The sequence below is a fragment of the Vidua chalybeata genome, chromosome 16, assembly GCF_026979565.1.
Source record: "Vidua chalybeata isolate OUT-0048 chromosome 16, bVidCha1 merged haplotype, whole genome shotgun sequence".
Classification (NCBI taxonomy): Eukaryota; Metazoa; Chordata; class Aves; order Passeriformes; family Viduidae; genus Vidua; species Vidua chalybeata.
The window spans coordinates 2,477,048-2,495,436 of record NC_071545.1 but is presented as its reverse complement, the minus strand read 5'-3'; the positions used below and the strand labels follow the sequence as shown (position 1 = coordinate 2,495,436).

Here is an 18,389-nt window from a genome sequence, read left to right as displayed (position 1 = left end):
ACAACCAAGGTGAAGCAACAGCTGTAACTTATTATGGATATGGACCCTCAGAAACAGAGACCTGCCTTTTGCATGTCACCACAAATATTCAGCAAAACCCATAAAAAACATTCAATATTGTAGTTAGAGCAGCCATAGAAACCCCAAAGAATGTACTTATTGCAAGACATCAAACATGAAAAGCTTTTCAAATGCAGACTGTTCAGGTGACTCCTGTTTATTAAAGAGCAACATTATGGTTCAACACCGAAGTACAGAAAATGCTCACTCTCACATGAACAGGTGAATTCCCAACTGCAATTAAGTGCAAAGGCAATTCTAAATTCATAACTGGATGGCAGTACTGACCTGAAACACCACTTGGTTTTCTCAACTGAATATTCACACATGCAGCACCTTTTCTGAACACTTCAAGCTAAATTTCTGCCTTATTGTGGCATCTGAACAGTTCTGTACCAAATAATTAACCTAATGATTGAACTGTGGTGCCTGTGTTCATTTATTCAATGGTGCCTAAATATTCTTAGTTGTAATTTAGTTGTGTGGTACACTGGACTTTAGGTGCATACTGCATTTTGCCTGTTCTGTACATGGAAAATTCAATAACATTTGACCAATTAAAGATCTGCTGGAAGCATGGAATTTGTTTTTCACTTGATTACTTGTTAAGAACAGCTAAGATTTGAAGATCTCTGTCCCAGGAAATTTGAGAGGTTTAAAGCTGATGAACAGGGGCTTTCTATGCAAAATGGACTATTACTTAACAATATGGTGATTAATCTTTAGAAATACCTTTTGAAAAGCCCCAATCATTCATCACTGCATTTAGTGGGCCTGAAACAGAAAACCTCACACTCCTCCTGAACACAACCCCACCACAAAGCACCTACCCCCTTCTCAAGGCAACTGGATGAGCAGAAAAATATGACTTAAATGGACTTTCATGTTTATAATGGGCAGAAAAGTGGAATATTACAGCCCCAGTGCAGAGGAACCCTCTGTTCCACTCACCCTGGACTTCTTGCTAGTGATCAACATTGCCTTCCATAGAATTATCCAAATATTTTAACACAAACTTAAACTGAGAAGGCAGTTTTGAAAGAAGAATGAGCCCTTCTTCAATTCAATCTGAAGTTACTATTTTTTCCAAATACAGAATGCATAACATGAAAAGCATTTTAAATTTTACCAGCATTTAAGGGTAAGGGTTATTTTTCCCCATTGAACGTACTAAAGTGTCTCTTTAAATACATTTTAATTGCTTTATTTCTCTTCAGCCTGACTTTTCAGAGTCCACAGTGGCTCTATAAAACCTTTAATGAAAGCTCATGAATTTGTTCCTGCCTGTCAATACTTTCTGCCTCCCAAAGGCCACCCAAGGCCCCCCACACAAGGTGGGATGACACATTTTCCTCTCCCACATTGTGCTGCTCCAGCGTGGGGCTCAATAGGCTGAGAGCTTCCCAAGAGCATGTTTGGAGAGAAGGGAAGACCCAGAAAGATGAAATGCAAGTGCTGGAAGTCTGAATTGGTTCTGTGACTTCACAGCTGGCAAGGCTTAGAGGCTGCCAAGCCTCTGGAAAGCAATTCATAACTTCCTTTTCCTATTTAAAATGAAGCTTTTGTCTCAGCCCATTTGTATTGTGTGTTTTATTTGGGGGGGGAGACACACATCATCTAAGAAATCAAAATTAAAGCCAAGTTTTGAGTTTGCTTTGTGATTTTAACACCGGTGATTTAAGCATTAAATGGAAAATTCATCTAACAATTATTTATTAATAATAATAGAAACACCAAGTCCTAATATTAATTAAAAATAAGAAAAAAAATTAATTTTCACAGCTTCTTACGGAGCCTCTGTGTAGTTTTTAATGCTATTTCCAAGCTAATTTAAATGTAATTAAGCACTGACTAGGAAGGGGAAACATAAGTCTTGCAATCAATCACTGTACCCTTTACTTGGCAAATTCTGGCACTAACTTATAAAGAAACCTGCATATTTTCACAATTCTCCTAGAACAAGGTAACAGGATTTCCCAGTGCCTTTTTGAAGTCCTGCCCTTCTCCCTCCAGCAAGCCCTGCTCCTTATTTTATGGAAAACATGGACAACTTGACCTGCACTGAAGCATTGCATGGGACAGCCTGGCTAAGAGCAAGCACTGAGGAACAGAGTGCCTCACACTGCAGCACAGAAAAACAAAGAGTCATCTGCAAAAGGACAGCGTGGAAAGATAAAAAAAGAACTTTTCCCTGACTTAGCTGACAAAGGAAAGTAAAAGTTAAAAATCCTCCTCGTCCTCTGTGTGTGCAGAGAACTCAAAAAAACTCTCACTTCCTGATTCAGGGGAAAATCCTGGATTCAAGGACTTACCTGTTCTGGTAGCTGTAGTAGGCAGCGTCCCGGGGAATAGTACACAGCTGCTTGCCATAGCAGCACAAGGTCTGGGGAGAGAACTCATACTGCAAAACAAGGGAGAAAAGCAGCTTTAAATGGGGGATTTTGTCCAGCAGGGATCTATAAAGCAAACCTGATGTTTGTGGGTATCAGAGGACACTGCCATGGCCACCACACTTTTCCAGCTATTTTCAATGTACCAGCACAGCCCTCTCAATCTGGTGACAATCATTAACTCTAAAAGCAGCTGACCTTTCACCTCTGCTTTATGGACATGGGAAACCAGGGAAGCATTTTAATATTACTTATAACTAAAGAAGGCGTCCCCTGAGGGATAAAAACACAACAATAATAACAGAAGGGCAGAGCTGCTATCAACCTTCTCCGCTCTGACTGTATTTATAACAAAGCCAAACTTTTTGCAGCCCTTCCATTCGGTATTTCTACTTTAAAAACAAATCCCCCCAAGCTGGAGCTTTGTGTGCTGACTCCAGCTGGGCTGTTGGGAAGAACAGCCCCTGGGACACTGGGACACCCACCTTGCGCCCGCAGCAGTAGCCCAGGGACTGCATGACTGGGTCAATCTCCTGCTCAAACACCTCTGCCAGCTTAGTGCAAAACTTGTAGACCCGGGAAGTCTTGCGGTTGTAGAGCCAGGCGTTGTTGAACATCAGCCACACATCATCCACGTACTGCCAGGGCTCCTGGTACTGCCCCGTGTCCAGCTTGCGCTTGATGGTCGAGAGATCCATGGGATTCTTCACAATGTCAAAATAATCCTGTAAAAACACCAAAAGCCTTCATTTTTAAGAGGTTTTTCAAGATGTTGAAAAAAGGTAAAATGTTTACCTGAGCAAAGATAAAATAATAGAATCGTAAAAAAAAAATTAAAAATAAATAAAATAGGAGAATATTTTTATAGGTTTTTTTTTGTAATGCCAACTCACCGGAATCCCTAAAAGCTGGGGATCCACAGGCTGTCTGAAAGGAAGGGACTCTGGGTCCTGCCGGTACAAAGCTTCCAGGGTGGGCATGAGAGCCTGGCGCAGCTCCTCGGGCTTGAAAACTGGTAATGGAAGTCAGAAAGGTTAGAAAATTGCCCTCCTCGTTTCCTAATCTCTTGACTCCCCCCAAAAAACCCCAAAGAAATACATTAACTAAAATTCGGCAAAGGGCTTTCCTGATCAGAGGCAAAACCTCACTTACAAGAGGCAAACACAGCCTTGTATTTACTCAGATCACAGCAGGTGATATTCCCAAAACGGGGATATGGGAACAATTCTAGCCCATGATGATACATATTCTGGAGCATTAAAAAAAACCTCTAAACTTATACAGAATCAAATTAAATCAATTGTTTCAACATGAATGAACCTCTTCTCCTCAAAGGAGAGACTGAGCATAATTTTCCCTCCCTCCCTTCTAACCTTGCTCGCTATTTCCAAGCCAAGACTCCTCCAGCAAACCCCACTGCACTGGGCAGGGGTGAGGAGCCAGCTCTACAGAGAGTGACCAGATGTCCTGAGAGCTGGCACAGGAATTTTCCTGGCCACGGTGTACAAACAGTCCTGGTCTGATGGATCGTTAATTGATTTTGAAAGTGTTAATACTTCCAGATTTCTATGGCACCACTTGGCAACAGTGGCATGGCAACAGCCATGATTCTTTCAGGAGTGGCTGACAAGGACAAAAAAAGGCAATACATTTTCTGAAAAATAATGATAACTTGGAGAGCTCTTTGAACATCTCAGCAGTGTAATTACATTTATTTCCTTAGGAACAGTGTCTTTAAATAGGGAAGAATGCCTATCATTGAGAAAAAAAGACAACTAAGGAAAGCAGGATGGCATCTAATATTTATCTACCTGGATGAAATGAGAACAATACCAATAAAATGGAGCAATTAATTCTGCTAAAAGCACTTGAATCAACAGGGTTCAGTGACCCCTTTGAGGCTGATCACTGCTTTTCTCACTCAAATGGTATTTTGGAATGATATAAATTGCTTTTTGGGACATCTAGATCAAAATCTATGATTTTAAAGAGTACACACACACAAAAAAAAAGGGAAGACAAATTAAGCCGACACTACTCCATTGGCTGTATGATCATTTCAGCTGTTGCCACAATCCCACTCCCAACAAAATGGCAATTCTCTTCCATATTCATCAATACCATACATGCAGGCACTTCTCCCTACTACAGACTTCCAAAGTTTTATAAACAACTCTTGCACATTATATTATGGGATCCTCAAGAATAGAAATAAATATTAAATTCCATTAATGAGGAACAGTATTCCCTACTGCTCTGATTCAGATAGTTCATAATGTGATAATCTGAATTATTTCATTTAATGAAATGTAAAGGTCAAAAAGTACCTTTCAATAATCTATTCTGACTATCTGCTTGACACTGCTTTTAGAATTTTCTCCTATAATAACATACCACTAAGCTACAGTATCTTTCAAAGTAAATCCAATCTTATTTTAAACTCAAACTATAGAGATCCAGTGTGACTTTTGCCAAGTTCCTTAAAGCCTAATTATCTTTACAGAGAAAGTTTATAACCCACTTTCATTTTGAAGTTAAAAAAAAAAAACAAAAACAAAATGAAAATCCAGTTGTTATTTCAATTTATTACTTTACCTAAAAACACAAAGAAAAGTTGCCTTCATCTTCAGCTGCTCTGCCTCTAAGGACTATGACTAATACCAGCACATTTGATCATAGCATCTCCCTGTACATGGATTTTACAAGGAAGTTTTGTTTTTCCCACTCTCGTTTTTCCAAAATTAAATGCTCTCAGTTCTCCTCCAGTAGCTTGAAGACCTTTGCAAGGAGCTGGCATCCAGTTATCCCATTTTGTCTTGGGTGTGTGGGTGGTAAAAAGAAAATGGGATCTTTGCCTGACTCACGATGACGTATAGCCTACCAAAGAACAGTACAATGCTACCTTTTTCATTTTTTTCCTTCTTTCAGAGGCAAGTCTGCTTATGATTACTAAGAAGAAAATTCATAAAGGAAGATAAGACATTTTCAAAATTACAAGGACAAACACACACAAACACACCTCAAACCCCAGCTCCTGCAAGTTTTCCATTATGCCTCACAAAGAAGTGAAGAAACCAGTAAAACTCATCTTCAAGGTCAAACTAAAGCTGCCACCAACAAGGAGACAGGAGCTGCCCAAATGAGTATTATAGTGGGTTTTCTGAGACTGAAAGGCAAGGAACCATGACCTCCCTTTCTTGTTCTTCATGTTAGATTTGCAAAAAGAGGCAAAAAAAGGCTCTGCTTGCTAAGTTATAGCACACAGTCCATGGCACTTCCCCTCACTGCCTGCTATGTCCCAGCTTACTATGGGATGGCCATCAGGAACCTGCCTGCATGGGAAGGAGGAAGAATTCCCAATACTTTTGCAACCCATGCAAAACTCCTGATCAGCCTCTTCAGAAGTTTTAAAATACCACCTATCCCTTCAGCACACTTGCCAGTAATTACTCTCCAATACCTCTTGGTTTATTCAGCACTTTAATGCCAATGCTCAATTAACATTGAACAAACTCCTTGGTGAGAAAATGCCACCCTTTAAACTCATGTCTGTGGTTGTACCTGCCCACACAGCACGTGCTTTGCACTACACAGTTACTGGGTGACAAAGCTTCCAAGATAAAATTGTGTCACCAAAGGAGGAATTGGAATACGTGGTGACCCAGCCTGAACTGACTCTGCAAGAACCTTCCCTGTGCAAGCACATTCCTACCAGGCAGCAGAGATTCCTTCCACTGGGAATATCATTGGCTCAGAAATGCTAATAAGCTTTTTTTTTCCACTCCCTGTGTTACATATGGGTTGGAAAAGGCTCCGCCAGTTGGTTCTGCAGCAGGATCTCATTTGGGTGCCCCACTCTGCTGCCAGCTGAAAACATCAATCTGCAGGGAAATGTGTTTTACAGTGATTTATTACAGAAAGATTATGGTTAGTGACCAAATGCAACCCAAAGCACATCAAGGAGATGTAGATTATTTAGACATTTGCAGCATGTTCAAAGGTTCCCTTTAGCTGAAAACTAAAAACTAACCACAGAAAACATCACCTCAATAAAGCAGATGCCAAAACACAGAGGTCTCAAAACTGCTAAGGTTTTTGAGTCTGAAAATTTATCTTGCAGCCTGCCACAAAGCTTGCACTACAAGCAGAGAAATATATTTCTATTTTAATAAACTTATTTATTTCTTACTAACACAAGGCACCTAACCATTTATATAACCTGCAACACCATGAAGTTTCCTTGAGTACAGATGCAGTCACACCTCAATCTGTGCTGACACTGCTGCTTCATTTAAGAGACTGCTGAGCAAATGAACACTACACTGAAAACTCTCAAGTCATGAAAACATAGGACTCCAAAATAAATGTTAAGCCTCTTGCAGCAGTCCAGCCTAGGAAAAACAAAGGTTCAGGAGAGTTCAAGTGCCTGATTCTCAGAAAAGTGACTGCAAAACTCAGGATAAAGACAGTGTCTGCAGCCTCTTAACAGGAGAAGAAAAGCAGTGGATACCCTTGGTTACTGAAAGCACTCTTATCTACACTGAGCCCTCCTCAAAGAGCACCAAGATGTATAGGGAGGGATTTATGTATTTAATTCCTCCAGAAATCACTGCCTTACTGCCTTGGTCCTTCTGGGCAGGCAGTGCTGAGATCAAGGGCACAGTGACTTGCTTTTCTCACCTGATTCATGTAACATTAAAGGAATCCTACTTTCAAAATTAAGTTACAGAGTATTGATCTCCCAGAGCTCCACGTGCTGGAAACACAAGTGTAAAACAAACCTCCCAGCAGGAGCTGAGACTGTGGAAAACAAACGTTGGTGAAAGCAAAGCACACAGGGGAACTCAGTGCTCATACACGTACTTTTCTTGCGAGGCTGAGAGGGTGATGTGGATTGTGAAGTGGTTCCATTAGTGCCACTCTCTTCTTCCTCTTTAGCCTCTGTTTTAATTTCAGGCTTCTTTTCTTCAATCTCCATTGGCTCCTGCTTCAGTTCTGCTCCATCTGTTTCTTCTTTTATTTGTGAAGATCCTTGTAAATCCTCCTCCACCTTAAGAAAGGATGCAACAAGAGGCACTGTTACATCTACAACGCAAACTTCAGCCATCAAAATATTAGTTTGAGACTGTTGAAGCACTTTCCATCCATGGCTTTCCTCAGGAGTTACTTTGCAGTAACGACCCTCCTCTCGCCCCTTAGCTCACCGAGTCAGACACATCATTAAGTGCTTTTATATCTATCACTGCTTTCAGTTAAGCTGTAGAGAATCTCATTTACCTCAGTCTTAGCTTCCACTTGTGTCTCACTAGTCTCTGGCTCAGTTTCTTCAGTTTTAACTTCTGATTTGCTTTCTAGCATTGGTGCATCTGGTCCTAGTTGCTGGGAATTCGTATCAGCACTAGCAACTGAGGCAGGGGTGGGGACCCTGTTATCAATACTAGCTGCTGCCTGGGATAGCTGTTGTAAAAACAGTACAAAAGAAAGACACTGCATATATAGAAATATTTTCCTTTACTAAAAATGAACAGCACAAAAGAGACATGAGATGATATTCTACAACAGTGCAGAACATGGATACAGGTCACTGTAGCCAAGTTTTGATAGTACACATTTAATAACTCTGCTTTACAGAGAAGAAGCCAAGGAAAAATTCTGCCCCAAAGAGGCTTCTTTTACAGAGAAAACACCTGCCCAGTAAAACACTGTACATTCCTTGAAACGTGCATTTGACCTGGCTGTATCTTAAAAGGAAAAAAAAAAGATGCAAATCTCAGGATCAGAAAGGATTCTGATTATGGCCAAATAGAACATTAGGCCTGTTACACCTCATCTTTCTGCACACTGCTGCCAATTTTACTTTGAGCAGTCCAGCCATTCAACCCGCCCTCCTTCACACAATGCTGAGAACATCTGAACACAGACATTTTTACACATCTCTAACCAACCCCCTGGTCTAAAGCAGAAGCTGCTAGGGACAGCTATGGGCTCTACATATTCAGGACATGGTGCTACAGACAGGGACGCTCGTGGGATGTCACGACACAAGGCAGAGGGGACTGGCTGGTACTTACTGGAGTGCCGGGTGGCTGTGCCTGCACAGATGTTGGCTGCTGCTGGGCTGGCTGTGGGGTTGGCACAGACTGGGGCTGGGCAGGGGTCTGTGGCTGCGGTGTCACCTGGGCCTGGGCCGCAGTCTGCCCCGTGGGGGTGCTCTGGGTCTGCGTGGCCGTGGGAACAGAACCCGGCGTCGGGGTTGGAGTTTGTCCCGAGGACGAGACCGGTGTCGATGGCTGGGTGGGTGCTGCTGGCTGGGGAGGAGTCATTCCCGGGGGGGTGGGGTGCTGCAGTGGTGGCATCCCGGCAGCAGAGGACACGGGAGGTGTGGTCTGGTGCAGGGGGGGCTGGGTCACCGGGGGACACGGCAGCTGCCCGCTCTGCGGTCCCAGCATGTTCATGGAGTTGGGAAGAGCAGCACTGGGAACCTGCCCCTGCTAGGGAGAGAGAGAGAGTCTTACAGAGCCTGCAATCACACTTATCCCTTCAATCACAGCCCTGAAGCCTTGTCTGACAGGATGCTGTCTGTGCAAGCAGATCAGCCACAAATGCTGCTGCTGCAAGTGACTGCTCTGATTTCTGTCATCGCTGCCATCGGCTCTCAAGGACCTTGCTCCCAGATCTAATGGTGCCATGCACGTCCTGCATTAATTCCGCTGGCACAGACAGGGAATCCTCCCAATCCCAGTAACACAGAAACCCACAGGCAGCCTCTAAATCGTGCCATTAGCTGGGCAAAGGTCAGGCTTTGACACAAAATGGTTTTGAGCAAATACCCATTTTTAGGCCAGGACTCTGAGGCAGCTCTGCTTTGGAGGGCAGGTCAACACATTTAATGCTGCTGTTGCACGGAGCAAGATTTAAAAAGAGTATTTTTGTTTTCTCTTCAATTCTAATTAAACTGCTCAAGACGCTTCAGAAAACCCGGGACTTGTTTTTCAGAGCAGCAACAATAAAGTACTCTGGATGTACTTAAACCTTTAAGTGATACATTTTACTGAAGATTGCATCAGATGACTGGTGATAAAAAGAATACTCCATCCTCAAATGTAACTGTTACTCTTAGAAATACAAATCAGTTAATTTCCTGCAGATGAGGTTTCAAATTTAAAACACACTTCTATATTGTCTTTACAGAGGCAGTTTTATGGAACTAAATGCATTGGGGAAAAAATGTTCACCACAAAGGCAGTCAAACAACTGAGCCAGGGGCCCATGAAACTGTAGATATTCCATCCTGAACATATTCCAAACCTGACTCGACAGAGTCCTTCATAACCTGATCTAAGTAATCTCTCAGAACTCTGGAGGTTTTAACTAGCCTAAATTACTTGGGCTCTGAGTTAAACAACAAGCCTTTCCCTCTGGGAAAGCAGATACTTTGGCATCATAAGCACAGCTGCTACTTCACTGACCACTACTGCAACAGAAAAATGTTACAGGAAAAACCCAACAATTTTCTCTCTGGAAGCAAAGAAGTTAAAACAACTTCTAGAAGATCTTGCCCAACGACTTTATTATAATCCTAGACTTAAAGTTAGCTACTCCGGTCCACACAGAGACAAAACATATGCTCATAGGCATCCCATAAACTGATTTCTGATATTTCCCCCTAAATATCTCATCAGCATGAATTTTAAGGGATTTAAATCAGGAATTGCAGGGCGTTGCGCCCCCATTAACAGATGTCGATAAGTTATGTAAGAGCTGCTGAAGAAGGCAGATGTAACCCAGGATCCCCCAAAGCTGGGGTGACTACATCAAACAATGGCTACAGAAACACAAATAAACAAACATAAGTAAATAAATCAGAGCAAAATAATTAAGTGCAAATGAATCTTAGAGAATCCATCTCACCTGTGCCACCCCGGCCTGGGCTGTTGACTGACCCATGCCCACATTGTTCACATTCATAGCTCCAGTGGATGCTGGGAACTGGTTTTGGGGCAGGAATTGGTTCTGGGTAGGAGCCTGACCCATCATGTTGTTGGAATGAGCTCCCATCATGTTCTGTGGCTGAGGCATTCGGGAAGGAGACATTGCCATCTGAAAATTAACACCCAGATTAACTAATTACCATTTAGTACTATGGAGCAGGACAAAGGAAAATACACTGAAATCAATCAAAAGATAGGACAAAAAAATAAAAGGAAAACTGGCTTAATTACACTAACTGGTAGTGGGCACATGCCCATAACTTCAGCATTTGCTCCACAGCATTCATTATTTTTAACAGGTAATATTCAGAGTGTTAACTCTGTTTTTTTCTCTGGGTTGACAGAGAGAATCCAGGGAAACTAAAAATATTTTTGTTTTTCTAAAGAATAAAAACATGTTTTCATGTAGGAACAAAGAAGATTTATATTCTGCAAAGACAGTAGATGCTCTTCCACAGATTGCTGGCGATTACTGCACCTGTGGCACGTGTCCCTCTTAAGTTCTGCTCGGTGTTTTTGGAACACGCAAATATTGCAAACAAACGCCTCGATAAAAGCCTGTCAGACTTGCTGCGTTCCCATGAAACGATCCCACAGTTTGCAGCACTGCTCTGTGGCTTGGCCTTTCCGGAGGGGATGAGGGGTGGGTGGGCTGAGGCTGTGCTGGGCAGGGGTGGGGGGTACGAACCGCGGGCACGGCGCCCATGTTGTTCATCTGCACCGGGTGGTTCATCGGAGACGCCGCCCGCGGGCCCAGCGGTGCTTGGGGCATCTGTACATTCCCTATGGACATGGGGTTAAACTGATTCATTCCTGCAAATGCACCCCCAAAACAACTCATTAGGAACAAGTCAGCAGAATTTATGGATCTATATTCTACTAGAAAATTAACAGTTATTATGACTGCAATTCGACCACCCTGCACTTTATCTTTTAATTACTTGACTTAGCAGACAAATCAGGATGCAAGAAGTGTTTAGAACAATGCTAGTTAGGGTGAAATACAATTTTTGGTGTCTTAAAAAAAATTAAATGCAAAAGATGAAGAGTAGATGCTGGATGATCTGCAGAGAGTGGATGCTATTTATAAATAATACCTTAGGATGGTTTCTTAAAATCAGGCATTTGCTTTGAAACAGCAATGTCTTATTCAGGGCTCACTGAAATGGTTGAAGTAAAAATGATAAAAATACATATAGGATGTATGAAGGCAACTCCAAGCCTCAAATTAGGACAAAAGCTGACAAAACGCATTAAGAGGGGTTGTGCTTTTCATACAAAACATTGAATCCCTCAAAAAAACTTGTCTAAAACTGTAATTATGGAGCTATACTTGTGATCAACTTGTTCTTCTATTCAAATAAATTTTAAAAGTATTTTATTTCCTAAGGACATTTCAACACAAATTTTGACTTAGTACTAAGTCTGAACCAAGAAATAAAATAGATGAGGACACTTTTTGAAGGAAGTTGAAGCACCTAAAAGACATGGGTTTGTTTTTTGGAAAAAAAAAACACCCATGAGTTCACAGCAGCCTCAGTAGGTAGTGACAAGTGCTGTGAACAAGCTCCAAGGCTTTTTTAGATGCACTTTCCATCAGAAACCAAGAAAGGCTATCATTAGCTACACAGATGTTAGGGCTAATGTGCTGTGTTTCCAACTACAGGTGTATTTTTGGCTAATTAACTGATGAAAACATGCCAACATCCTTCCCCCTTTACAGTGTTTTAAATGAGATTATCCACAGTATTCTTGCTTGAGCTGTCCTCTCCTTGGAAGCACTGAATTAATTCCCAATCCCCAGCAAAGTGCTGGATCTGTATTGTTAACAGTGCACTGACACACAGAGCAACACCAAAGAATGGTGCTGAAAAAAGGCAGCCCCTGTGGTTCCTCCCTCCCAACACCAAAAAACCCCAACAGAAGATCAGCTTCCCCCCCCAACAATTATTTTGAATCCACAAATTGCAATTAGAGAGGAAAACAGATACCTTGAGAAACCTGCATACGACTGATAGGCACGGTTGGCATGGACATAGGCCCATCTGCAACACAACACAAGAACAGTCAGCAAAACCAGTTTTAAACACAACCTCAGGATTAACTTGAGTCCAAAGCCTCCTGAGAAGCAGAGGCAGCTCCAGCAGCACTTACTGGGTGGCCTGACGGGCTGTGCCTGGCCCATGGCAGCAGCCACCTGGGGAATCCCTGGGGGCTGGGGCCCAGGGGTCTGTAAGGCTGCTTGGTTCCCCAGCATCCCTTGTTTATGGAGACGAGACCTCCTCTTCTCTTCCAGCTCCTTTTGTATCTTATAGATTTTCTCTGCTAATAAATGATAGTATTCATCCTAAAAGGGAAAAACAAAGAGTAATCAGCAGCAGCGAAAACTCATTCAGTCTACCTAAATACCATCATCTGGTTTTGGGCTGGGTTTTTTTTGTTTTGTTTTTTAATGTATACACCTGCCTAATTGAAAAATAAATATTTATTTTCAGAATCCTGTAAATTAAGACAGTCTTTCCTGCCTTAATGCAGAAGAGGGAAAAAAAAAAGCTTCCAGAAAATACACTTGTTTATGGCTACCCTGCAAACCTACTCTGAGTAAATTAGCAGACAAAGGAGAGGGCTGGAGGTTCTCTGTTGCTTCAGCAAAATCCAGGAAGCTGTGATTTAGTTTCTAGGTGTTAATGATTTTTAAATGTTATTTTCATAATAAACATTTCCACTAATCCACAGACAAAAGAAGAAGATATTCCCAGCACAATGTTACACTGAATAAAATTTCAGGAGACAGATGTTAAGGACAGATCAATTTTTACATAAAGAAAGGAACTACTCTTTTCCTAAAGAGTCTATCAACAATCATGGCAAGGGATAAACAAAACCAGACAAAACCTCACAGGAATGGAGAAAATTCAGTGAAAAATAGTCCACAGGCAGAGACAAGTAAACACTACATCTGTACGAGATGAAAAATCCATTTTACTCAACCCACACTGACAACAGATCCAATAAGACAGTCACAGTGCACACCACATAGACAATTTTGCTTGTCAGGAATTGCTGGACACACATCTGCCAAGTGCATGAAATTATGCACCTGTTAAAGGCAAAAAAACCCCACAAACCCTCAAGGCTACATTTTATTTGTGGGGCCACCATGTTCTTAGAACCCAGGGATACATGGAGCACAGAATTGAGTGATGCTCACCCACAATCGTTTTGTTTGTATTCAATATTCATCAAAAACAAAATTTGTTATTACAGCAGGATTGAATTAATTTCCAAAAACTTACTATGAGATATGTATTCCTCAGCAGCCTTGGTAAGGAAGTCCAGTCATACAATATAAAGCTTTGTTTTTCAGGTCACTTCTCAGAGTTTCTCCAAAATCAGCAGACACTTTCTGCTGTCCAGTTTAAAAGCTTTACAGCCCCTCCCCTTCTCAAGCCACTTCAGTTGTAAGCTCCTATTTGTAAATTTAATATTGTGCTACTTTCCCACTACAAAGATTTCCTGCAAAACCTGTGCTCACAAGGATCACACACTGCTTGAACAGCATTAAACTCCTTACAAGGATGCCTCTTACTAATATGCTTTTCAGTGTCAAAGTAGAAGGGGAGCTCCTCAAAAAGAAGGATGTAATTCCTCATGGCATCATTAACACATTCTGAATTACTCCCTTCTTCCAAGTTTGCTGTTTGGAGCCAAATACATTAGATGAATTCCAATAACAGAAACTTCTGGCCATGAGGCTCTGACAGCTGTTTTGAGGGGTGAGGAGAAGATACTTCTGGGTGTTTGTCTGTCAGAAAGAATTTAATTTTACAATCAGGAGTTTGATATGCTCATCCTTACTGAGAAGGTATTTAGACACCCAAGTGTGACCATGAAATCCTCCTTCTATCTAAAATTGGTCTCTAAAGCTGCCAGGGTAACCACGGTCGAGCACCACCCATGTCTTCCTTGTAAACAACCTCTTGGTAGCTACAAGGAGGATACAATGTGGTTACTGACCAGCACTGACACAGCAGCACTGTAAGAAGGGACACTGCCTGTCTGCCTCTAGGAAATAAAACCTGCATTTCCATCTCCAGCTCTTCTCAGGTAGGCTGAGAGGGGCAGAAGTGTCTGACTGGATCATCTGATTATCACCTGAAATGCCACTAAATACTCTCTTTAGATGCTCCTCCCTTGTTTAAGAAAGGATCTCAAGTTTCTGATCAGGTAGGATCTTGCTGGCTGTTACTACTGGCACTAATATTGTCTTGTTGTCTTTTCCCAATGAAAACTTCCAGGGGGCAGTTCCTTTAGGGTAGAATTACCACTGTGTCATATCCTCAGCCTGTCAATCAATAGGGGTTTGCTCCCTTCAAGTAAGAGAGATTTGAGCTGACATCTCTGTGCAGACAGCAAAAATCAAGAACTACAACAGGAATTCTGTTCTTTTTTCCTATCCACAAAGAAGCCAAACTGACTTCTTATGTCTTAGCCTAACTATTCCTGGTGCTGCAGAGTAGAGGAGAATTATTTCCATCAGTACAGGTGGAAGGTAAGCAGTGGAACAGCACTGGGTCCTAGAGAAAACCTCCAGTGGTAAAGAGGCATTAAGAAAAAAGGGAGGAAGTCAGTAAGGGAAACATCAAGACCTGCAAGCTGTGCTCCAACTTCTTGCATTTCAGGAGGACACAAGTAGGGATGGAGGTGCTGTCTAGAGCTGAGAGGTGAATTAGCTTGGAGTGACATAAATCACATGGCTTGGGACTACACAAATGCTGTCACAGACCAAAACCACGACTTTCCTCATGAAGAGGGCAGTGAAATGCTTCCCTGTGGTTTTCTTTACACTTCTAAGATTTGTGATGCTACTGTTCTTTCACGTGTTGGACTGAAGCAACATACCCTACTATTAGCAGATTCATACATATCTCCTTCCACTTTCCTGGCATAAGCCACCAAGTTCTCCATTCGGCGATCCTTCAGTGCTGCTGGATCAGGAGTGGGGAAGATGGCTTGGACACTGCAAGGACAGAGCAACAATAATAGAAAAAGATCTTCAGAAAAAAAAACCCAAATCAATACAGCTTTATGATAATCACCCTGGATGTTTCTGTCCACACCAGATATGTAAAAGCATATAAAAATGGTTAAAAAATATTTTACTATTTCTCACAAGATTAAAACAAATCAAATGATGAAAATAAAGTGAGGTTTAACAGTCTGCAGTGTAAATAACTGTTCACCACAGAAGAGCAAATTTACCAGCAATATACACTAATTCCATGCCCACTCCTTAATGAGCATGAAGAACAAACTGAAGAGGAGGATTAAAGGTAACAACTCATCCTGAGTGGCCCAGCACCACTGATAACTTTCTTTTCAGCTTAATAGCAGAACTACTGTATTGAAATTCTTTAAAAACATTAAAGGAAAAAGGCAGCCTTGGTGAATACTTACAGTTTATGCACTAAATGATTGCGCAGGTCCTGAGTGACATGTTCATGCCATGCTTTCCTTACCCCGGTACTCGAAGGAGGTGCAGCCGTTGGCATTGAGCTGAGGTTTCCAACATTGCCAGAGTTTGTGCCATCATTCATTAGTGGGCTAAAATAAAAAGAAAAGGGACTGTTAGAGTACCAGAATGCAGAGTTTTTTCATAGGTTTGATGCCTGAAGCAATTTTTGAGTTGTTGCTTTCATCACTTTTAGCTGTTGCATCAAACATTCTCTTAAGTGAAATTTTGGCAGCAGCAAACAGCAACCCCTGAAGCAGCAAAGCTCAGGAGTTTACAAGGCACATTCACAGCATGAATGGTAAAGAATCACAACTATGAACTTAAAAATAAAAAATATTGTTCCTTTGAGACTTAATTTAAAAGCAGTAAATATTGTGGGGCTCTCAGGAGGCATAAAGTGGCAGCTCTGGAACTGAAACAGGAAAGAGAGCAGAGCTGTACACGTGACTGACCATCTCCATGCCAATACAATCAGTTTTTAAGCATGCTCTTTATTTACGTTCATAAGCATGGAAATAAATGTTTAATTGAGCAAGAATGAAAATGTGTGCATTACTTATTTGTCCCAAGGGATGTTGGAAGAGCAGTTTCAGAAATTAGACCCGGTTGCTGGTCTGTTGTTATTCCTCCTGCGGGAAGGTTCATCTGGTTGGCTCCTTTGGGACAAAATTAAACATCATTGGTACACAGTTCACAATTTTGACAATAATACGACAAAACTGCACTTTACTGACCCACCTGGCTAACAAAAGAAGCCATTTATCAGGTTAAGTATTTTTATAACAATACCTGCTGTGCTGCACATACGTGGCTATTTATGGAACCAAGTTACTTTCTGAACTACAAAAATGAGTCCATTAAAATTTTAAATTCATAAACTCTTAAGATTAGATCAATAAGCTATAAAAAAGGTAATACTAGCAATTAAGATGCAAAACCAAAAAAAGTATTTGAGACAGAATTGTCTGTTAGAACGGGGAACAATTGTTAAACCAAAATCCTTCAGAAATTCTGTCTCATCACCTCAGAGAACAAGCTATGGGCTATATTTGAAAAGAAACTAAAACTCCTGCTATTTGTCAAAAGCACTACATTCAAAACTTTCTAATATTCAAATCTAAATGAATGGTAGTGCATATAAATAGTATATTTTTAACTTACTAAACGACATGAACAGACAGTCACTACTCTGACCAACCAAAATACGAGACTACTCAAAAAATTCAACATCAGTTATTTTAACTTCTTTCTTTCTTGGTCTTTTCTCTACCTACCCAGTGCATTAATGGTCCTCATTTGCTGGTGAGCCTGAGGCTGTGCTGGCTGCTGGCCTTGGACCTGGGGCTGCAGCTGTGTTTGGGGCTGGTTGCCATATGGCAGCCCCAGGGCAGCGTAGGCTCGTTGCATGGAGCTGGGGTCAATTGGGTTGGGATTGCTTAGTGATGGAGTGTTCTGCTGGCCCGTGCCAACAGAACCGATGGAATTCTGGATCCCACCAGCTGGAGACCCTAAAAGGGCTACAGAGAAGAGAAAGGATAAGAGAAAATTAAAACTCGATGAGGATAAGGAGTAAAATCAGTCATGCCAAGAGTCACCAGAACATGCACATATTCTATGATACAGATCTTTTTCTGCTAGAGGACAGAACAACACCCGAGATGCCAAGTGGGAAAACTCAGCCTTTGATTCTACAGGACAGAACCCACCCTGGCTATTAATCCATGCAGTCTAAAGAGATGTGCTGTAAATTTCAGGCAGATAAGTCCATAATCACTTGTCATAGATATATAGTAAAGGCTCCTATATACGGCTAAATAGGATTTTCATGCTTGGGGACAGTAAACTAAGGGGGGAAAAACATTTAATTCCTCTACTTCCCTCTTTCCCATCAATCCCATTTTAGGTCAAAATATTTGGCTCCAGAACAGAGATCCTGAGTTCAGCAGAAACACTGTGTCCTTGGACACAAAGGTAATACTGAAGATCTGTTGGTAGAAATTTTCATTGCGAGCAGTCACCACACGAATCCTCTGAAGGCCAAATCACCTTAAACCCCAAGTTACTCAGAGATATGAAAAACCCTGATGGGTCTCAGATTGTACTGGCTAAATCTAAAATAAGTTGGAGAGTCAGTAAGGGGTTGAACCCTGGTAAGTAATTTAGATGATGTTTAGGTATTTATTAACCTATATGGCTACCACAATCAACCAACCTCTCCCACCATACAGATGTATGGAAGAGTCATCTTCCTTGTAGATAGGAAATGGAAACAACAGGGAAAAGTAGAATTTACTTGATGCAGAAGAGAGCAAAATTTTGCTTTCTGGTTCTCATTTTAGCTGCCATTCTAAGTAATACCATGTTCCCTAGTGAATGACCCATGGAGTACAACCCTCAGCACAGAGACACTGCATTTTGATAATCAGAACTCTG

General features: G+C 41.5%; 1 protein-coding gene across 7 annotated transcripts in view; it reads right to left on the bottom strand.

Moving 5' to 3' along the window:
- The window catches only part of CREBBP (CREB binding protein), a 96,157-nt gene that overhangs the window by 21,923 nt on the left and 55,845 nt on the right, over nt 1–18,389 (bottom strand). For 3 of the 7 annotated variants that reach the window (XM_053957252.1, XM_053957254.1, XM_053957257.1), the window contains 14 exons: nt 17,231–17,473; nt 16,513–16,612; nt 15,899–16,045; nt 15,344–15,461; nt 12,596–12,788; nt 12,433–12,486; nt 11,130–11,254; nt 10,362–10,550; nt 8,522–8,941; nt 7,728–7,907; nt 7,314–7,500; nt 3,344–3,462; nt 2,936–3,175; nt 2,373–2,461 (listed from right to left, as the gene is read on the bottom strand). In XM_053957252.1, the coding sequence (XP_053813227.1) occupies nt 2,373–2,461; nt 2,936–3,175; nt 3,344–3,462; nt 7,314–7,500; nt 7,728–7,907; nt 8,522–8,941; nt 10,362–10,550; nt 11,130–11,254; nt 12,433–12,486; nt 12,596–12,788; nt 15,344–15,461; nt 15,899–16,045; nt 16,513–16,612; nt 17,231–17,473 (2,404 nt within the window). The remainder of the gene's footprint in view (nt 1–2,372; nt 2,462–2,935; nt 3,176–3,343; nt 3,463–7,313; nt 7,501–7,727; nt 7,908–8,521; nt 8,942–10,361; nt 10,551–11,129; nt 11,255–12,432; nt 12,487–12,595; nt 12,789–15,343; nt 15,462–15,898; nt 16,046–16,512; nt 16,613–17,230; nt 17,474–18,389) is intronic. The other 4 variants (XM_053957253.1, XM_053957256.1, XM_053957255.1 and 1 more) reach the window with 3 other exon arrangements.